Source organism: Drosophila busckii, chromosome 3L, assembly GCF_011750605.1.
Source record: "Drosophila busckii strain San Diego stock center, stock number 13000-0081.31 chromosome 3L, ASM1175060v1, whole genome shotgun sequence".
Classification (NCBI taxonomy): domain Eukaryota; kingdom Metazoa; phylum Arthropoda; class Insecta; order Diptera; family Drosophilidae; genus Drosophila; species Drosophila busckii.
In genome coordinates this window covers 2,507,772-2,528,932 of record NC_046606.1, presented here as the reverse complement: position 1 = coordinate 2,528,932, position 21,161 = coordinate 2,507,772, and the positions used below count along the sequence as shown (strand labels likewise).

At 43.8% G+C, this 21,161-nt stretch overlaps 6 protein-coding genes across 9 annotated transcripts; 4 read left to right on the top strand and 2 right to left on the bottom strand.

Moving 5' to 3' along the window:
* Positions 1-86: 86 nt before the first annotated feature.
* Positions 87-1,871, top strand: LOC108599186 (nuclear transcription factor Y subunit alpha). The gene is made up of 2 exons (XM_017985981.1): positions 87-177; positions 314-1,871. Exon 2 carries the CDS (start codon positions 379-381, stop codon positions 1,540-1,542), a length of 1,164 nt encoding a protein of 387 aa, XP_017841470.1. The 5' UTR covers positions 87-177; positions 314-378; the 3' UTR covers positions 1,543-1,871.
* On the top strand, positions 93-2,596 carry LOC108599191 (trafficking protein particle complex subunit 3). The gene is made up of 3 exons (XM_017985987.1): positions 93-177; positions 1,845-2,255; positions 2,348-2,596. Exons 1-3 carry the CDS (start codon positions 139-141, stop codon positions 2,432-2,434), a joined length of 537 nt encoding a protein of 178 aa, XP_017841476.1. The 5' UTR covers positions 93-138; the 3' UTR covers positions 2,435-2,596.
* On the bottom strand, positions 2,337-8,644 carry LOC108599181 (metal regulatory transcription factor 1). Of its 4 annotated transcripts, XM_017985971.1 has the most exons (6): positions 7,705-8,644; positions 5,465-5,585; positions 4,969-5,071; positions 4,683-4,833; positions 3,403-4,564; positions 2,337-2,420 (listed from the first exon to the last, which is right to left on the bottom strand). In XM_017985971.1, exons 1-6 carry the CDS (start codon positions 8,460-8,462, stop codon positions 2,385-2,387), a joined length of 2,331 nt encoding a protein of 776 aa, XP_017841460.1. In that variant the 5' UTR covers positions 8,463-8,644; the 3' UTR covers positions 2,337-2,384. The 4 variants fall into 4 exon arrangements, with proteins under 4 accessions (XP_017841460.1, XP_017841459.1, XP_017841462.1 ...); XM_017985970.1 differs by lacking the exon at positions 2,337-2,420 and having other exon boundaries at positions 2,759-4,564; XM_017985973.1 differs by lacking the exon at positions 2,337-2,420 and having other exon boundaries at positions 2,759-4,564; positions 8,175-8,330.
* Positions 8,645-9,250: 606 nt separating this feature from the next.
* On the top strand, positions 9,251-13,428 carry LOC108599177. The gene is made up of 2 exons (XM_017985964.1): positions 9,251-13,276; positions 13,338-13,428. Exons 1-2 carry the CDS (start codon positions 9,513-9,515, stop codon positions 13,399-13,401), a joined length of 3,828 nt encoding a protein of 1,275 aa, XP_017841453.1. The 5' UTR covers positions 9,251-9,512; the 3' UTR covers positions 13,402-13,428.
* A 2,145-nt stretch (positions 13,429-15,573) lies between these two features.
* LOC108599182 (sorting nexin lst-4) lies at positions 15,574-18,079 on the bottom strand. The gene is made up of 3 exons (XM_017985974.1): positions 17,249-18,079; positions 16,057-16,709; positions 15,574-15,991 (listed from the first exon to the last, which is right to left on the bottom strand). The coding sequence occupies exons 1-3, from the start codon at positions 17,981-17,983 to the stop codon at positions 15,700-15,702; spliced, it is 1,680 nt and encodes a 559-aa protein (XP_017841463.1). The 5' UTR covers positions 17,984-18,079; the 3' UTR covers positions 15,574-15,699.
* Positions 18,080-18,391: 312 nt separating this feature from the next.
* On the top strand, positions 18,392-19,815 carry LOC108599189 (sialomucin core protein 24). The gene is given in 3 exon segments (XM_017985985.1): positions 18,392-18,477; positions 18,578-18,785; positions 19,040-19,815. Coding segments are annotated over 2 exon segments (837 nt in total). The 5' UTR covers positions 18,392-18,477; positions 18,578-18,691; the 3' UTR covers positions 19,783-19,815.
* Positions 19,816-21,161: the final 1,346 nt, after the last annotated feature.

Below are 21,161 nucleotides of genomic sequence, written 5' to 3'. Positions count from 1 at the left end.
CAGCGAGCTACAACACGAACGGTCACATTGGCATTGGGCACACTGTCATCCACGCTGTGATTGAAATTGAAGAAGAGGAGAAAAAAATTTCTGCCAAATTATATTTACTTACATTAAAAAAGGAAAAACCAGATAAAAATGTCACGACAAGCCTCCAGACTCGACCCAAAAAAAGTGGTGAGTAAATGTCTGAAAGCAGAGCTCAGCTCTGAGTTTAGTTCAATAGACGTAAGCATAGTTTTTGGCCTAGTCTAAGTAAGAAGCACTGAAGTGTCACCCACCCTCAAAATCGGCTTCACATTCGCTTTTCCAGTAAGTGTATTGAGGGCGTAAGAGGGACACGAAACAGAATAAAAGCTAGCGCTCCCTGCGCACGGTATGGATAACCAATTTAACAGTAATCGCACTGTAACGACAACCAACAGAATGAGCACCACTAGCGCCACCAACAACAACAACAACAGCCCCAGCAGCAGCACGAGCACCAATCCCAATGCAAGCGCAACAGCGGCAACAGTCAACGTAGGCAATGCTGCGCAACCCATACAGGTTATACCAATGCCCATGATGCCGGGCGGCGCTGCACAGATTATAATTGGCCAACAACCACAAACGCAGTCGGCCGCAGCGTCTGGTGGACTACAGCCACAGCTTATACCATTGCAAGCCAATCAGATTATGCTGCAGGCCCAACAGCAACCACAAATGCAGCTAATGCAGTTACCCGATGGCCAAACAATATTTTATCAAGCGCCCACCTTAACTTCGCTTGATCCCAACGCAGCTGCAGCGGCAGCAGTTGCTGCCCAGCCCACTCCACATTACTTAAATATAAACGGCCAATTAGTGCAAATAACACCAGCAGGCAATGCTAATCAAGCGACTCCCAACGCCGGACAGCAAATTATAATGGTGCCGCAAACAACGATGGCAGCGGTCAATGCAGCAGCTGCCGCCAATGCAGCCAACAATGTGGCGCAGAACAACAACAACAATGTTGTGAGCAATGTCCAACAGCCGCAACAGGCGCAGGTACAAGTCCAAGTGCAATCTCCAGCACCTAGCACAGTGACGGCTTCTACAAGCGCTGCCGCTGCAGCTGCTGCTGCTGTTGCTGTAAGCAATGCCAGCAGCGCCGATGCCAGCACCAGCACAACGGGTACAAATACCAACAGCGATGACGAAAACTCCAAGGGTGAGGCGGATGAAGAGCCACTGTATGTGAATGCCAAGCAATACAAGCGCATATTGATACGTAGGCAGGCGCGCGCTAAGCTGGAGTCCCGCATACCAAAAGAACGCTGTAAATATTTGCACGAATCTCGTCATCGCCATGCGATGAATCGAGCGCGAGGCGAGGGTGGACGCTTTCATTCTGCTCAGGAGAAGGGAGACCAGTCTGGTGGCTTGGATGGCGTTAGTCTGCCTATGTCAACGAGTGGTGGCGCTACACTAAGTCGTGGCACTGCACGTGCCCCTCCCAAGCTAATAGCACCACACCAAACCCCAAGCATTACCATCACAGCCATTAAGTCGGAATGACATAAGCGGAAAAGAAAACAAAATATTGTAGATAATCCTTAGCTTAGTCTGTAAGTTCTTTATTTAAGTCTGCATTGTATACAATTCAAAAAAATAAATTTTATATTTATTTGACATAGGCGTGCATGTCAGCTAATTGCAGACGGCAGACGCAGACATGCAGCCATATCCAATATACATATAAATATATATACATAAAGCTAATATAACCATTAAGCAGTAGTAAGTTGTCATAGTTTTATCTTTGGCTCAACTGCATTTCTCTCTCACACACACATCTATGCCCCTATGCATATACACAGAACTCGGAGTTCCTAACGCTGACCTATGGCGCACTGGTTACGCAGATGCTGCGTGACTTTGAGAATGTTGACGATGTGAACAAGCAGCTGGAGCGCATTGGCTACAACATGGGCATGCGTCTTATTGAAGACTTTCTAGCGCGCACATCCTCACCACGCTGCCTGGAGATGCGTGAGACGGCGGATAGAATACAACAGGGTTTTCGCATCTACTTGAATGTTCAGCCCACCATTTCCAACTGGTCAGCAGCCTCCGATGAATTCTCACTGCTCTTTGATAGCAATCCATTAACAGAGTTTGTCGAACTGCCTGCGGATCTAAGCAATCTTCGCTACAGCGCCATACTTAGTGGCTGCATACGTGGTGCTCTGGAGATGGTACAGCTGGAGGTGCAATGCTGGTTTGTGCAGGTACAGTTTGTGTCTGTGTTTGTGTCTGTGTTTGTGTGTGTGTGTGTGGAATACTTTGTGGTCTTTTGATTTTATGGCGTTTCCTTTTGCAGGATCAACTGAAGGGCGACAATGTAACTGAGCTGCGAGTTAAGTTTGTGCGACGTCTAGAGGAAGCCATACCAGCTGGCGAAGATTAGATAAAGAGATAGAGAGTGAAATGGTTAAACGCTTCTCATTTAGAGTTTAGTTAATTATTTTTGCGTATAAGCTGCATTCCAGCAACATTAATAACAACAGCAACAATTATAAAACCACAATTTTTAGTTTTATATTTTATTCGACTTTAATAATAATATCTGTATGTAAACATGATTTGTTTTAAAGCATTAATTTGTTTAAAGCACAAATATACAAAAATGTTAAACTGTATATTAAAATAGTATGAACAACAAAATCAACAGCGTAATTAACTTTGCTGCAGTGTTAGACAAAAGCAGTTAAAAGTTTGTAAAAGAAAGTTGTATATACAATATGTTTGGATAACAGCAATAATAACATAAATAAAATATTAATAAAAACATTATTTTGGCTTTTAGAATACTTTTTGCGTTGGCCATCTAGCTTAGCTTTGCTGTGGACAAAGCATTAGGTTGAGGTTCCGGCGCGTCAGCACCTTGCGCAAGGCTTGCAGCGTTTTCATGCAGATAACCACACAGCAGCCGTTGGCCACGCCCTCCGCTGGACTCTTACAAGTGCAGGAGTTGCTCTTTAGCGCGTTGTTAGTTATAGTTGGCGGCGCAGGCGGTGCTTTGCCGGAGCAGCAGCCCGCAGCCGCTGCAGGCGGTGCAGCGCTTGTGCAACAACCTGTGACTGGCTTTGCCACAGGCGTGGACGAGCAGCAGCTGCTGACTACAGGCGCTGGCGCAGCTGTAGCACCACAGCAACCTACAGCTGCTGGCGCTGGCGTTGGTTTTGCGGCGCAACCGCAACCTTCAGCAGCTGCAGGCAACGGTGGCGACCTACCAGCAGCAGCAGCGCCACCACCACCACCACAGCAACCGCCACCAGCAGACGAGCTGCCGCCGCCGCTCATTGAAGCCAAGTTCTGCAGCAGCAAAGCAACATCCTCAATGTTTTGGTTCATTTCCGCTTCGCGTCTACTCACTTTTTTGCTGCCAGAGCTGCCGCAGATGCGTTTGCCAGCACCCCCGACCGCACGACCCGTGCTGGACTTGCTCACAGTTGTAATGGGCTTGGCACTGGCCTTGACCCCGCAATCGCCGCCATGACAGCTCTTCGTTTGATCACACTTGCAGTTGGTGCAATTGCAGATGCCCGCATCTGCTGTAATCTGTTTAAGCGTCGGCTTGTTATCCCTAATGTCCAGCTCCACCAAGCCAGAGGCATCGTTAGGCACCTGAGCAGCCTGATGCAGCGTCTCACGCAGCAGCGCGCTGTTATTGTCAATGGTCATGAGTATATCATTTAGAAGCGATTCCGTTTCCATATCCTCATCATTGTCAAAGCTATCATCCTTGAGCAGCTCATCTATATTCTGCTGATTCAGCTCCAGCGTGGGTGTAACCGGCATATCTACATCTGTTTGCGTAAGCAAATCTTGCATGTTGCCGCTGATGGCGCTGCCAAAACTGGGCTTTAGATCCACAAATGTAGGCATTTCGGTGGGCAGCACCACACAGGCATCTGTCAACGGCGCCATGGGCACAATTGGTTTGGAGACAAGCACGCCGGCGTCCACCCAAGGACTGGGTATTTCCTCCTCCGCCGCATAGGACAAGGGATACGCCTGCGAGGTCTCGGGTAACATATATACATTGGGCAATGTTGGCAGCACAACGCCGCTGTCGCTGCTCGTTGCCTCCGAGCTTTGACTGCCTGGATTCATAAGCAGCAAATCCTGCTCTGCCGCGATGGGCTCCAGTGCCTCCTCAGATTGTTCCAGGTGCTGCTGCTGTTGTTGTTGTTGCAGCTTTAAAGCGCGCTTTGTCTTTTTCTTACCCTTGTTGAGCAGTTGACGCTGATGCGTTTTATGATGCGACTTTAAGCTATGCGAGGTACTAAACGATTTCTGGCAGCTGTTCTCCTGACAAGGATACGGCTTTTCACCCGTGTGCGTGCGTCGATGGGTCTTTAGATGATGCGAGGCGGTAAACGCTTTGCCACAATCATCCTCCGGACACTTGTACGGTCGCTCTTGCGTGTGAGTACGTATATGCTTCTTTAGATCGCTCAGCGTGGTGAAATACTTTTCGCACCTATCGCAGTTGAAAGTCTCACCATTGTGCAGACGCAAATGAGCGTGCAATCTGATAAAGGTACAAAAATAAAAATAAAAACATCGATTAGACAATGGACATTATGTGCTAGGGCACGACAACAGCTGATACTGTCTTAATGTTGTTGTTGCTGTTGTTGTTAAGTTACCTATAGCGCGTATTGAAGGCCTTATCACAACCGTTCACATCACACTCATAAGGTTTTACTTTAGTATGAACCCGCACGTGTATCTTAAGGCTGTAGGAGGTGAGGAATGCCTTGTTGCAGCCATCCTCTGTACATTTGAAGCTGTAGTCACCTGCAGGAAATAAAACATAATTAATAAGATCATACTAGAGCTCAAGATTATGTCAATTGATTCACATAGCATTCAATTTGACTCGAAGTATGTCATTGAGCAAGTAAATAAATAATAACTATGTATATAGCTTACCAGTATGTGTTTTCAAATGCGTTCGGAGATTACCGATTGTACTATAGCTGCGATAACAGTTCTCGTAGTTGCATTTATAGCGACTGAGCGCCTCGTCCGAGCTCTGCGAATCATCAGTTTAAAATATAGTATGCATTAGTTATGCTTGTAGGTTTTCATTTTGTGTAAGATAATTGTTTATATGTACAAAAGTCATTGTCTTTATGTCGTTAGTTAGTTATACATACATATGTATGTGTAAGTCAGGCATGCACAGTTGAAAACTCTGTATAAAGAGGAATCAAAATGGTTAAGCTAAAACTACGCACCAAGTTGATAAATTGCAATGCGCATTTGGTTAAATATATATTTATATATAGCTAGTAGATTGCAGTCCTGCAGCTGTGGCTTTAGCACTATGGTTTTAAACATTGTTTACAATAATTATCCTAAATAAAAGCAGCATTAGTGGGCATAGGCGTTGGCGCAGGTGTAACTTTGTAACTGTTGCAGATACCTCATACGCCATCATAGCCATCAATTGATCCTCATCGCTGGTTTTATGCAGGGCGCCGGGACTGATGCAATTAGCCAGCTGGTCATCGTTAACGTCGAGCTCATTCTGGTTCTCAATATAGCTGCAAAATGGTTTACACACACATTTATATATTTATATATATTATATACAGCATTGCTCTCCAGTTGGAAACAAACAACAAGAAATATTCACGCCAGCCGCAAAGCGCTTTATATATGTTCACATGTTCAACATATAGATATACTATAGAACTCAAATTAGTTAGTTAGAGTAGCCAAGCAGTCAAAACAGCTGACAGCGCAAAACAAAGAAAGAAAAAAACAAGCAAGCAAAACATTGGAAAACAAAAACATAACAACAATGCCTGATTAGAGGCAATTTTTCTTAGTACTGGAGCTTAAATAACCAGATTAATTTATATTTAATATTGTCATGGTCAGACGCAACTATAAAAACTATAAACAACAAACTTAGCAAAGCAAGGCATATACAAAACGTCAAAATTATTTAAATTGGAAAACAACAAGTGCGTGGGCGAGTGGTTGGGGTTGGTCGATCGGCCGGGCTGACTGACGGGAGGCGCGCGCGCGGCAGCAATCAGACGAAGCAGCCAGCTAGCCATCTAGCCAGCCTCCCTTTGCCGCCACACAGCACCTCTTTTTGGCATGTCCCTGTCACGGACACAGCTGGCCTAGCATTTACTCTCTTCTCCACCGCACCCTGCCTAGCCAATGTGTCTGAGTTTTCTCTAGAGACTCGAATATCTCAACGCAAGTGCTGAAAAATGAGAAATATGATTGAGGGGCATACTCATAGTGTTAAAAATAACTTGGGCCAAGCTGGGCCACGGGGGCGGTGCAGTGGCAATGGTAAAGAAAAATTGAAAAATTATTGTACTAAAAATGAAAATACAGTGCTTGCTCCTAAATTGGACTTGGTTGGTACTAGAAAAATTGCTCACTTCATAAAAATGTAATAAATTTGAAATCAATTATCAGAAAACTGAACAATGGGCTTCGAAATTCAATGTATTCTTAAACTATTTATAGTTCAGATATGCTTATTTTTACTGTAACTATAAACTACAAAGTAGTATACATCAATATGCAGCGCTGGCCGCAACTTGAATTATCATTTTAATTTGGCAAGGATTTCGATGAAAATATATGTATGTTTAATTATCATAAAATGCATAATTTATTAAATAAATAGTAATAAGATAAGCAAAGACAACACACAAGCTTACACTATTTTGTTGTTTTGTTTACTTTACAGAATGTTCTCGATTTAAATTTCACAATATGAAGGCAATTTTATAAAAAAAAAATAAAACCGGCTGTAGATTTACAACAAAGTGTGAATGAATTTGGATAAAAATATAAACTAAAGTTTATTACACATTAGCCTACATACATATACCAAAGCTCATGGTATGTATACATACATATGTGTGGTATGGTATGTATGCATGTGCTTTTGTAGTGGGGGGAATCTAAATGCGTTCATCGGCGCACTTATTTTTAGACCAAACAAACGATTTGGATACAATCATCATAAATAAGAAGAAGAAGAAGCACCAGAGCAGCCAAAAGGCAGCAGCAATAACAACAAAACATTACACACATACTCATACTCATTGCCAAGAGTGTGGGAGTGGCAGCGGGGTGAAGAGTAGGGAAGTGTGTGTGTAGAAAACACCGGCTAAACACAAATCAGGCAATTAGCAACAATATTTTGAGCATTTCGGACACTTAACGAACGTGCGTTGTAATAAGTTGGACATTGGACATTGGAATTGCAGAGATTTGCCAAAATTTTGTCAAATTGAGAAAGACACTAACATATCTAATTTTTATCTTTCGCTTTTTACAGCTGATTCTTAATGTCTAATTAGTTAGGGGCGGCATGCGAAATGAAATAAAAAATAATAATAAAAAATATATGTACACATATATAAGTTTCTGAATATGTACATATATCTCATATGTGCAACTGAGATTTGTGTGGGCAGTGGAAAATTTAGCCATGGGCATGGCCCTGTGCAGGGGTCAGCAATAACAAGAATACCAAACGACACAGAGGTTCAAGCACCTGTCAACAGCAATTAATTGCAACAAATATATTAAAACAATAACAACAACAAAAAGCACAATTGAGTGACATGCAATTACGTGGCGGGTGCGGTGGCGGTAGCGGTGGGATGGATCTGCAGTGCTTACTAATATGCAGTAGGAGACGGAGATGGCACAAGATCGCCAGCGGCATCGTTTGACTGAGCTGTTGTTACTTCAGCTGTTGTTGTTATTATTGTTGTTGCTGTTGCGGAAGACTCTTCGCTAGCCGGCAGCATGCTGAAGGCAACCACCATTGGCGGCTGCACCTGGACGAGCTTTTGGTTCTCAAACTGATACTCGAGCGTAAAGCAAATGTTGTCCAGATTGTAGGTGCCCATAGCAATTGGTGTATCAGTTGCGACTGCGGCTGCACTGTCTATGTGATATGATGCAATGGCTGTGGGTGTGGTTGTGGGTGGCGTGTGTATGTTTATGTCTGTATTTGTGTTTGTATCTATGAGTGTGCTAGTTAGCAACATGGGCACATTGGTTAATTCTGTTGTAATTGTAGGTGATGTCGAGAGCACCTCATCGTCCGCGTCAATTGCTAAACTTAATTCTAAAGGCTGCACAACCTGTTGCTCTGCAGTCGTAAGGCTGCTGTAAACGCTGCTACTGCTGCTGCCACTGCCCTCTGCCGCATCTGTCAGCCTGGGCGTTAGCAAGGCTGTCAGCGTCTTCTCCTCAAATTCATTAAAGTCCAAGTGCAGTGATGACGCAGTTATAGGAGGCGATCCAGTCAGCGATGTACGCGTTGAGTTTGTATCATAATCTCTGCTGTCTGATAAGGAATTTCCATGATTGGCCGACTTCCAGCTGTGCTCAAAGTACTGATGTTGTTGTTGTTGCTCAGCGCTATCCATTTTGGTTATTTTTTGTTTGCTTTATTTATTCTAGTATTTCACCCACTCACACGCACGAACGCACATAAACATTAGCTTGACGTATGCAGTTGTATGCTTTACTTATATCACTATGCAACGCCGATATGTACATATATAAGTACATATATCCGAATTTCATTCCGCGAACGATCCGCGCACTTTTAGATAGACAAATTAAATAAAAAAAAAGTTAAAGTCAAAATGTTAAGTTCAGAGCACTGTAATGTTAAGTGAGCACAATCGATGTATCGTTCAGGGCTGCAATAAGCAATAACTAAGCACTAACTAAACGAAACTAGCAACAAACTAATCAAAAGTTGAACAAAACTCAATATGAGATAACAAGTATTTTTAACTATAAATAGAAACTATTGATTTATTGATTTGAAAACTTTTTTTTTTAATTTTTTTAGGTCTGAAGAAAAACAGCTCCGATTTTTATTGTAACAGTTTACAAAATTAAGTTTTAAATTTATTGTGATTTTAGAACTATTAAATTAATAGTATTAATATAATGCATTGGTGCGAGCGAAATGAAAATAACAAAATAAGAACAAAACAGCAAACTGTTATACACCTGTTAATGTGAGGAGAAATGTTAGCAGTCTGTTACTGCTTACTCGCTGCTCAAACATCGGATCTTTCGCTCGCACCACCTTGCCGCACTGCTCTAATATACACGGTACATATACAAAAAATTCATTGATTTTGTCAACGTAAAGTACACATAGCTATAGCTTGGACAGGCAAAACACCAAGTGAAGTTATTTAACTAAAAAGGAAAGGCTGCCGTGGCCAAATGCGAAGCTAATTAAAGGAGTTCCGCGATTCTGGTTGCGCTAAAGACGGTCCAATAGGAAAATTGCTTTGCTTTCTGCTCCCATTTTCCTATAAGAAAGAAAAAGAGCATACGGTGTTGGAGAAAAAAGAGCAAGCAAAATACAAAAATCGTAGCAAAAAAATGACAATCGTGTTTTTAGTGTAAAACTGACGCAGTTGCCTACCGGCGGGCGGACGGCCGGCCGTAAAATGCCAAGGAACACTTGCAGGCCAAGTGAGTGTGTAGCCAACGGTAACGGTAGCAGCAGCAATGGCAACAGCAATAGCAATAGCAATAGCAGCAGCAGCAGTAAACCTAACGGTAGCTCAGATGACACTGACACCAGCAACGGGAGTTCTGCTTCGCTTACTCGGGCAATTGTTAAGCAGGAGTTTGATGCAGCACCGCCCGTGTGCCACAGAAAGTCGGAGCGTCGAAAAATTGCACGGGATATATTTTTGGTCTTCGAGGAGCAAACCTCACGTCGTCGTGGACGGGGTGGAGCGCGCGGCAAATGTTCGCGACCAAGGCAAAAGTTCGGACATCTCAAGGTGCCCAATACGCCGCGTATGAACAAGAATGTATTTAAAGAAATCAAAACGGAGCCAAAGTGCAGCACTGCAATTGCAATAGCAGAAGAAACAATGGTGGAGTTGCCGATGCTACTGCCGCAGCCGCCGGAGCAGTATGCAGTTGCTGGTATTAGAGACCGGCAGCAAGAGTTAGAAGTAGCTAGAGAGCCTGAGAAGCCCAAGGCCAAAATGGCCGCAGTGAAAATTGAAACCAAAACAGCATCAAATGCAATAACAACATCAACAGTTGCTGCCGTTGAAGCGCCATCAAGAGCAATAGCACCAGCGCCAACTGTGAGCCAAAGCAATGTCCTACAAGAGCAGCTACCACAAAGAGCGTCACCGACAACGCCCAGCGTAAATCCTATATTCCTATGGGTCAAGCAAGATGACACGCGCATTGTCGAAGTGCGCTGCGAGGATTACGATAAGCGCAATCGTATACGTCTGACCAAGACGACCAACGGCTGGAGATCCATGCCACGCACGGATGCATCATCCAGCCGCATTGTCAAGTTCTTCCACAGTGCCGCGACACCCTTGGTGAAGGTCAAACGCGAGCAACTGCAGCAGCAACAGTCAATGGAGCAGGAAACAGACGAGGAGCAACACCAGCAGCAGCAACAGGACACCCACAATCTGCTGCACGACTGGACGGCGACAGATGAGGATGAGGATGCAGAGCAGCAGCCACCGCAAAGTATCAATCAGCCAGATGTCTTCGAAGATGTTGCTGTTGTGCCTGCGCAACAGCAGCAACAGTTGCTGGAAGCCAACAATATGGATGCTCGTTTCGATTCGCTGTTGGACAGCGAAACCAGTGCCTCATCCAAGGCCACCAAGACCAGCACCAGCAATTCCAACACACCCACATATCAGAGTACGCCTTCACATTCGCCTGAGCCCACGCCCACGCCCTCGCCCAGACCCACACCGGCACCATCGCCTATCGAGCTGCAGCTGTGCCCGAAGACCGGACTGTTTCTGCATAAGGGTGCGACCGTGGAACTGCCACCGCTTTCGGCTGAAGCCAGCGATAATGCGTGCGCCCATGACCAGCAGGAGCTGGATGACCAACAGCAGGAACAGTTGGATGTGCCGTTGGAGAAGCAGCCTGATAAGCCGCTTGCCGGGCACACCAATGATCAGACCTGTCTCGATCCAAATACTAAGAATCTTAAGGATCTGCTGGATGATGCAGATGAGCTTTTGCAGCATTGTGGCAGTGACAATGGCAGCAGCGGCGCTGAGCTGCTCGATTCGTTGATGAAGCGCAGCTGCGAGGACAATCTGGACAAGCAGGCAACGGCGAGTGGACTGAGCTCGTTCTGTGTGCCGGATGTGGTGGTTGGCAAGGAGCTGCCCAGCATACTGGGAATGGATAGCAGCGATGCGCCCAAGTGCCTGTCCTTTAACGAAGCCGGCGAGATAGAAGGACTCAATGGCGAACTATTTCTCGGAATTGATTCCTTCGACAAGCAGCCCGAAGCAGAGACTGAAGCGGAGGCGACGGCGCAGGCACAGCAAGCCGAAACACTGCAGCTAACAAAGGAAAAGCCGCAGGAGTTGTTGGTGCTGGCTGATGAAACGCCCAAGGATTTGAGCTATAAGAAGCGTGAGGAGGTATGCCCACCATCCGAATCGCGTAGCCAATGCGCCGTCACCTCAAGCTCGGATATATTAAAATCAAAATCACCGGAACCGGGGCTGCTGCAGCTGCCAGCCAGCAGTCATATACCCGCCGAGGTTGAGACCACCTCGGAAACCATCAAGCATCTTATACTGGAGCAGTTCCTCAAGCTTAATGGCAATGCCCAGCAACAAGCCGAGCCTATGGACTTGGGAAAATCCGGCGCACGCGCCGGGGACAAGCTGCAAACTGTGCTCATTGATGATGAGGATGTCGAGGAGCACAGCGAGACAGCTGAACCGGTTAAAAAACGCGCCAAAGCCATTAAAATGGATAAGGATCCCGATGCACTTACCCAGCTCAAGATGCTGATTAACAATCCACAGTGGAAGGTGCCCGATCCCATACTAGTGCCAAAGGATCGCTTAGGTGCAGTGCTGGCATCGCCGGCTCGAGAGATACCACTGCTACTGACCACACGCCCAGAGCTGCGTTTACCCGAGGCCTTTGCTTATCCGGAGATTATACAGAATCCCAACATACTGGTGGTCACCATGGAACAGCTGGAGGCCATACTTAAAAACGAAGCTGACCAGTGCAAATCGAGCAAGCAGACGCCACCATTGTCGCATTCACTGCCCACCAAGGCCACCCCCATCATTCAGCCCAGTCCCAGCTGCAGTCCCATCAAGCCACCCACGCCTATAAAAGCAACGCCGCCTCTGTTGCCGACCAAAGCACCCGCTACCACGCCCACTATTGCTGCAGCAACAGCCGCGCCGCCACCGATATCGCCTGCAGCCGACTCAAGCATGTCCACGGAGCTTAACGCCACAACGTTGGCGCTGCTTCAGCAGATGCTCTGGCTGCCGTACTTTGGTCAGCTGTCGCAGGAGCTCTTCAAGACGATTAAGGATCCGCTGGGATTGCAACGTAAGTTTATGAGCAATCTGCTACCCCTCTACAGCAGCCAGTTTGGGCTGCAACATTTGGACGAGCTTTACAAGAACTGCCTGAAGCAGCCGAAGCCCACAAGCGAGGAACCAATGGCAGCCAAGCCACCACCAGTGACGCCGCCTGCTGTATTCAATGGTCTGGGCAATCCCATGGAACTGGCCATTATGCAGAAGCTGCTACAGCAGCAGCAACAACAACAACAACAGCAGCAGCAGCAGCAAACACAGTTGCCCAAGGAGACACATCATCATGCGGAGCACAAACGTGCCAGGCGCGAGCCAGAGTCGACGCCCATTCATACGCCCGACTTCAACAGCAACTTTAACAAGCAGCCATCCAAGACGCCCACACCTGTTGCGGTTACAGCTACTGTTTCAACGCCACCCAGCCAGGCAGCAGCCCCGCCTGCGCCAGCGCCGGCGCCACCAGCGGAGCACAAGCCACGACTCACCTGTAAATCTCTCTCGAATCTTTTAGAGCCTGAAAGCAATGTGGTGCCCTTGTTAAATGTACCCTTTGATAGCCTGCGTCGAAACTCTTTGCACAAGACGCCGAATGATCTGGCCAAGGAGCACAGCAACGGACGCATGCTGCGCTCCAGTAAAGCTTGCGTCACCTTTAATCCACTAGAGCATGCCAAGCAACAGGAAACCCAGTCGCAATCTCAGCTGCAACAGCAGCACCAACGCAAGCGCGGCAACATGTTAGCCAATGAGGCGCAACAACAGCAACAGCTGGCGGAGGCAGCAGCAGCAGCTGCCGCTGCTGGCAACTTGGATGCCAACTCCCCACTCTGGCATCCACTCTTTGGCAGGTAATGTTTATACAAATGTAACATAGTTAATTATTATTAATTAATACTGTTTATTTAACAGCAACCCAAAGCAGGGCTACAACAGCCCCTGGCAATGGACGACGGTTACCGCAACTGGGGAATGACAGTCAAGTCGGGCTCATAAGGAGCCAGAAGCAGCGATAACGGATATCTGTGAGGAGCAGCAACAGCAGCAACAAGACTTCAACAACAGCAATGGTTGCAACTATCACACAGCAGCCAAGCAACAGCATCACCAAATGCCAACAGCAGCCAACAATCAAAGCCACAATCAGAATAGTGGCAACAAATTCTGTTATCCAATGGATAATATGTTTCAAGGCAATCAGCTGTTTAATTCTTATCTGTATCAGAAAAATGACAATGCAGCGGCCGCTGCTGCTGCTGTTGCTGATGCCACTGCTGGCTACATGGCGGAGCAGAACTACTGGCAACAGCACCAACAACAACAGCAGCAGCAGCAGCAACATCATCAAGGTCAGCAGCATTCTAAGCTTCATCTACAGCAGCAACAACAATTTCAACAGCAACAGCAGCAGCAACAACAGTGGCACAATCACAACAACAACACTTTGAACAATCATCGCAATAGCAGCAGTAACAACAATAATAGCAGCAGCTATGCGAATAATTATGCAGCTGCAGCAGCAGCCTCCATGTACATGCAGCACTTTAATCCCTACATGCAACAGAAGGCTGCATTGCTGGCGGAAAAAGCTGCACAGGCTGCCGCTGCAGCAGCAGCTGCTGCACATGGCAGCAGCAACAAGCACGGACGCTTTGGCGGCGACTACGGCTAACGGTAGTAGTAGGAGTAGTAGGAGGAGATCAACGTTCATTTAACCAACACTTGCATATTAACATTAGCATAGAGAAACGTAACTACATGCAACTACAACTTCATATATATAAATACTATATATAGTCAGCAAGTATAGGCCATTTTATCAAAAGGAATTGCTAAGAATCATTTAACGTTGATTTAAAAATTAAACTTAAAGATACAAAATACAGCAACAACAAGGTAACCGGAAAGCAACAATAATTAACTGAAAGAAACTTAAAAAAAAAAACATAAAAACAATTAGTAAAAATTTGTTATTGGTAGTTTGTTAAAAAAAAGAAAACGAAAAAAAAAAGAAAAGAAAACAAAAAGTATACATAAGCTAAACAAAAACAAAAAGTAGACGAAAAACGAATCAGAGGCAATGGAAGCATAAGAAGTAAAACATAAAATAAACCTAATTATTGTATTATTGTTAACCCAAGCTGCGTTATATTATTATTATGATTATTATTAACTCGTGTGTGTGTATATAGCGTTTTTATCTAGATGTATTACACTTAATAAGTCTCCCATCCAACTCACTCCTCAGCTGTTCCACTCCTTATCCCCAATACAAAACCCCCTCATGACAGCAACATCAACCCTTCGAATATAAAAACCCCCAACTCCAACTCCAACCACAGCGCTAAAAGGCAAACATTTTTTTGTATTCATTCCGCAAAGAGCAAAGCTACATATAAGGTGTTTTTGTTTTCACAATTTATTCCTTTTTAATTTTAATTTATATGTATACTTATTTTAATTTATATGAGAAAACAACATCCGAATCCCTTAAACCAATGTGCAATCTTCTTATATACATACTTATATATTTATGTTTTAGTGACAAGAACAAGTAAAACAACACAACACAAGAATCACAAAAACACTTAAAATGAGAAATGGCAAACGCAAACATGAAAAATAAAGAAAAACCTTTTAGAGAATTTCGCTGATAAAGGCAACAGAATAGCAAAAAATATAAATCAATTGTTTTATTTCTGCCAACCAAGGAAGCTTAACATTCATTATAAAGCATCATTAAGGCATCCGCTTTAAGTGACTTCTAGGTGAGGGGAACCAACCAAGAAGAATACTTATGACAGTCATAAAATCCGTCTATGATATCTAATCTCCTGGAATAAGATAACTGTAAGAGTACACCGTGAAATCTAGTGTAACCTGCAGCCTACTCTCAATAGATGAGTATTGAAAAAGTACCGATTTTGAAAATCAGTTCCCTAGCGAGTCCTTCCACATTTTCGTCTCATAAAATACTAAACCATTTTTGTATATATGTATAATTTTTAATTAGGGTGTATATAGATATATAAATGTTAATTTCTGTATAAATACGCAACTTTTCACTTATAAACAAAATTATCGAATAAGTTTAACGTTCAGTTAAAACCACAACTAATTTAAAGAGTTGTATTTGCTTTCGTTTTTGTTTTTATATTACTTTTGCATTTCAAATGCGCGCGTGCGAATGTTTTCAGCTATTTTGTGTGTGTGTGTGTGTTTGTAAGCATGTGTGCTCCCAACCGCTATTCAGGTCAGCCAGATAATTCAGATATTACTCAATCTGGCGATGGGCCTCCTGTAGTCGTCCCACAACGCCTTGGTAAAATTTGATTTGCTCAGCAATAAAGGCTTTGAGTGTTTGCTTAAGGTGCGTGTCCCGTTCATTTTTAAAATGCGTCAGTTCGGCTAGCAGCGTGTAAGATATAACATCTGTGCGTCGATTGACATCCTGTAGTTGGGCGTTGCTCATCTTGCCTTCGGCTGTGGAGCGTTCACAGTCCTTGCGCTTTTGTATGGCGCCTTTATGTGTTGAAAATATATTGGGAAAGCAGTTCAATACGCCCCTAGGGAAATAAGGAAACCGATTAGCACGGTGTTGACATTACAGAAAGAGTAAATTGTTACGCACCTGTAGATGTGCAGCCTGTCCGACAGTGGAATCCAGTCATGCTTGGCCTGATCACCAAACATCTGGCCAATGCTTATATAGATGCCTCCAATACGTCCTACGCTCTTGGATAATGAGACACCGTTGCGTGTGGGCGCACGTCTTTCATCGATGTCCAGCGATTTGGCCAGTTCGGAGAGTCCGTCGCCTATACGCTGGAATTCCTTTTTGCTTTGGGTGAGTGAGCGCTTGGCCATATCATTCGATATATTATTTAAATTGCGCACTGCACCATCCATGGTGTGTATAAACTGTGAACCACTGTCCAGTTGGGCATCCACCTTGGAGTGCAACAGGTTCTTGTCCGGTGGCGATATAGCTAGGCAATAGTTGACACCCATATAAGGATCGTTTTCGGCTTTCCGCTTGCCCGACTTCCAGATCTTTTCATCCGTGCAGGTAAGAAAATGATACCAGACTTCACATTTCGATATGACCGGATGACGGCACACCCAGTCCACAAACTCCTGCAGCTGTACGCGACGATGTTCCACAAATTGCTCCTCATAGCGACCAGAAATCTGCTTATCCGGCAGTGGTGGCACCGGAATCAAACAGAATTTATCCGCCAACCGTTCGTGTAGCCAATCGAAATGCTTGTAGCGACGCGACACCTGTGCACGACAGAAACAGATTAGATAGAAATTCAATTTCAATTGTGAAATGTGACGCAGAAACAAAAAAAACAACAAGAAAGAAAGAAATACTGTTTGCCCCCTACACTACGGACTGAGTCATGTGTCACAACAAAGCAATCAAACACACACACACATACAATTACAATTGTAATAGCTTCACTGCAGCTGAGTTGGTCAGCAGCGTTGACTGCCCCAATGCTTGGCCCCAATTGAACTCGCAACTTAAACTTCAACTTACACAATGACAACACTAGAGAACAAAGCAAAGCTTGCGTTAGCCAAGCGTAACAAATTTATATAAAATTATTTTAAACTTAAATATCATTAGATAATAACTACTGTTAAAAACCAAAAACATTTTGGAAGACAAATCTTTGTTAAACAGTGTTATCAGTAGTACCACCCACCCCACCACACCCCAACCCCAACGCACACGCACAAATAGGGGGGGTTTATATACATAGGTACAACTAATGTAGCGTTGATTAATATTAAATAACAAGAAAAATACTCACGGATATATTATTAAAGCTTGGCGTCAGCTGGTAAGCAATAAAGGTTTTCATTCCCTTGAATTTCGATTCTTTTTTGGGACTGGCCACCACAACACTGTAGGGCGAATGATTTTGTGTCCACTGATAGATAGAGTCCTCCAGTTGAGTTATATACGCCATCTCGCATTCTGGTATCTTATCCTTAACGCTGGACAAGCCAAGTATATAGGAATCTGAGCTCTTTGCAAACATGCCCTTTTTCATTGTTGTCCCACCAGCTCCGCCAGCTGCAGAGCTTAGCGAAATGCCGTCATCATTTGGCGCAACAGGTAGATGCCTGTTATCGTAGTCGCTAGTGGAATGCGTAAGGCCGCTGGTACGTGCCGTTGCGGCTGATTTGCCTGCAGCCGGAATTTCCGAGTATGTTTCATTGTCGTCGCTGTCATCCCAAATGCTATCATCATCATCATCGCCTGGTGGTGGATCGTACATGGGTGGTGGGGGCTGACTGAACGGATCAAAGGCCTGAGCAGCAGACGTTGCGTCAACATTAAGCTGGCGCACTTCAGCCGCGGACATTACCTCCACGTAGGCCGCTGGAAACAGCCCAATTTGGCCCCGACTGTTTTTACCCTCCCACCAACCTTCGCCCACATCACTCCGCGTCACGGTAAGCACGTCTCCCGCAACAATTGACAATTCCGATGAGCCAGGCTCACCGCTAAAATCGTACATTGCACGTACGTAGGATGTCATCTTGGTTATTGCACGATTTCAACGCGATTTTATCCAAATCCGCTCCCATAAAACAATTGAAAACTAATGTCTGAGTCAGTGTGTGTGCTATGTGCAGTGTGGCCGTTTTCTGTGGAGGCTGATCAATTGCTGTCAGCAAGTGTTTTTCTCGCTCGCACCTACTTAGAAGGCTTGAACATCTGAGCAGTGTTGCCATTTTGGTACGGGGTTTCAAAGTAACAATTGAGCTCTACGAAACTGTTAGCTAATCAAGTGCCTCGTTGTATAAAAAAATTCCAAAAATATTACATGGTACATTATATTCTAAATTTATAATTGTTAAAAATAAACTAGCAGTTTTAGTTAGTATTTTTCTTTTTTAGCTATTTCTAGCAACTGATTTAGCTATTTAAATACTTGAAATTCTGGCAACACTGCAACTAAATAAGTTTATTAATCATTCGCTGCTAATCACTGTTACTTTTTCAGAACGTTTTGCGTTGCAGATTTCGCTGGTAAGAAAAAGGGGAACTCGGCAAAATCGACCGCATATACTAAGTAGTCTTTTGTAGTTGAAAACTTGTATTTGATTTTGCTTATTTGTAATTATAATAGAGGCAATTCTGTAGCTGTGGTACGAACACGTCAAAGGAACATAGTTTCTTGAAAATAAACAAGCTAATCGGCGTCAGTGCAATTTATTTGTAAACGGAAACCAAAAGCATCAAAATGCAGCCGCAATCCAAATATTTGCTATTATGCCTGTTCGTTGCGCTGTTTGCCTCACATCGTTGTGAAATTGTGGGCGCAGGAGATGGAGAAGGTAAGTTTGCCACAATGAAATTCATTTATTTTTGTGTGTGTGTGAGTTTAAGTGCGTGCACTTGTGTGCATGCACGTAGGCATGTGTGTATTGGAATCTTAAATGCCACACTTTTTACGATGTACGTACATCAATGTTTATTAGTGTAAAAATGAAGCGCAATTGATAAAATTATTAAAAGCTTTTGTTAAAAAGTTGAATTTTTATTATAGTTCTATCTAATTTTCGTATGCCTTTCGATTTTTATTTTATAGTAACAACGACAACAGACGCTGGAAAAACTACTTTGCCGGTACCCGATGGAACTAATACAACCACAGTGGCGCCTCTAACTACAACAACTGTTAATCCAGCACCTACAACTCCAAATACAACAACGCCCATACCAATAACTACAACAACTGTAAATCCAGCACCTACAACTCCCAATACAACAACTACACCCATACCAACAACCACAAAACCTACAACTACAACACCTACAACTACAACTGTTTCTCCTAATACGACCACCACATTGAAGCCCACAACTACAACTCAACATCCGAATGTGACTACAACAACAGTTGCTCCGACAACAAGTTCAACTCCGTCACCGATTACATCCACTACGCCAAAGCCGGCGCCAGTGCCCTGCGGTCACTTCGATGGCTCCTCGTTCATTGGTGGCATTGTGCTGACTCTGGGCCTGCTGGCTATCGGTTTGGTTGCCTACAAATTCTACAAGGCACGCAATGAGCGCAATTACCATACTCTTTGAGCCGCCACAGCGTTTACGTCGGCTTTCAATGCAGCAGCCGGTGCGTCAGCAGTGAACAATGCCGCCACGGATGCCGAACGTGTGCGTTTTGTTCAGCCATCGATTCCGTTGCGATCCCCACCAGCGCAACCGCCACCCCCTCCTCCTGTTTCTTCAGCCGGCTCAGCAACTATAGCCTCACACACTACACCACAGAACTATTCACCCTCGGCTAGAGACCGACTGCTGCACACGTAATCTAACTATCCCAAAAAAAAAAAAAACAGGAAAGCTACAAATTCTTTATCTTCTTCAAGTAATGCTTAAATATAAATCTAATCCGGCTCTTCACACTGAATTCCTAGCACGGCCAAGTCCGAGACATATACAGGCCTCCGCCTTCTTACTCTTATCAGCAAGAATACACACTTTATTTATAAATACTATATATAATATACATTTGGAATGGCTTTTTATGAATCACGAGTTTTTGCTGCAGTTTAATCAGCGGATGTTCAACGCCTTAATAAATCTGAATGCCCTTAAGCTTGGAGCGTGGCTGCTTGGCAATGTCAAAGAGAGAGCAAAAAGATATATATATATATATTCAATGTATTTATCAGAGTAATGTTAAACGTATAAAGTATGTGTGTTTGTAATACAATAACGGCAAATATGTGAGACTGCGGGAAAATCCCAAGTCGCAGAAGAAGAAAAAGAACTTGGATGTGAAGCGCGATACTCTTACTTTTCTTCTCAAGGCTAGTAAAGATATCGCAGATACATATATATAACTTTTGATTCAATTTACAAAACAATTATTAATAGCTAAAAAGAAAATCTTTCTAGAAATCTAAGAGACATCAGTTTGATGTATGTATGTATATCTAAAGAGCTACGCTAGAATTTGAAACAAAAATCCTTAAAGCATTACTCGGTTGAATTCCTGCTCCTCATCACATTTTTAAATATATACAATGCTGAGATAACGGCTCTAATATACATATATTTAAATAAAAGCTTGTTCGTGTCAAAGTTGCAACGCAAGGCGGACAAAAAATCAATAAGCGATGCACAGACATTAACACAAGGATGATATCAGCAAAACATCTATCTGAGTTACTCACGTTGATTATTTTGTACATTGAGAAGTGAACAACACATATGAAATACCTTATCCTAACCCTAATTATTATTATAGAGCAGTCCTCAATCCCTGTGCGTAAATAATCTCATAAATATATAAGCTTTATAAATAAATATGTATGTATATCCATTACATTTCAGCCGGCTTAATAAATACACATAAATATATATGTATGTAATACATTGTGTTATTGAATCGACGTAAACTTTCAGCGAAAGTCATTTGGACTGCAAAGGGGTCGCCAGGTCGACGAAATCCAGCGCATTGATTCTGACAATGTCGTAGCCACAACTACAGACAACGGCTCCAACTTTGTCAAGGGCTTTAACGAATTTCAAACTTGAGCGAATTTTCCGACGAAAACGATGTGAATGAAGCTGGTGAAGACTCAACTCTTGAGCCAGTGTTAATTCAAGATGAATTAAATTGTATATGCATGTAATTGTATAAGTATGTTTATTGGTAGTAGGTACACTCTTTAATGCTCACA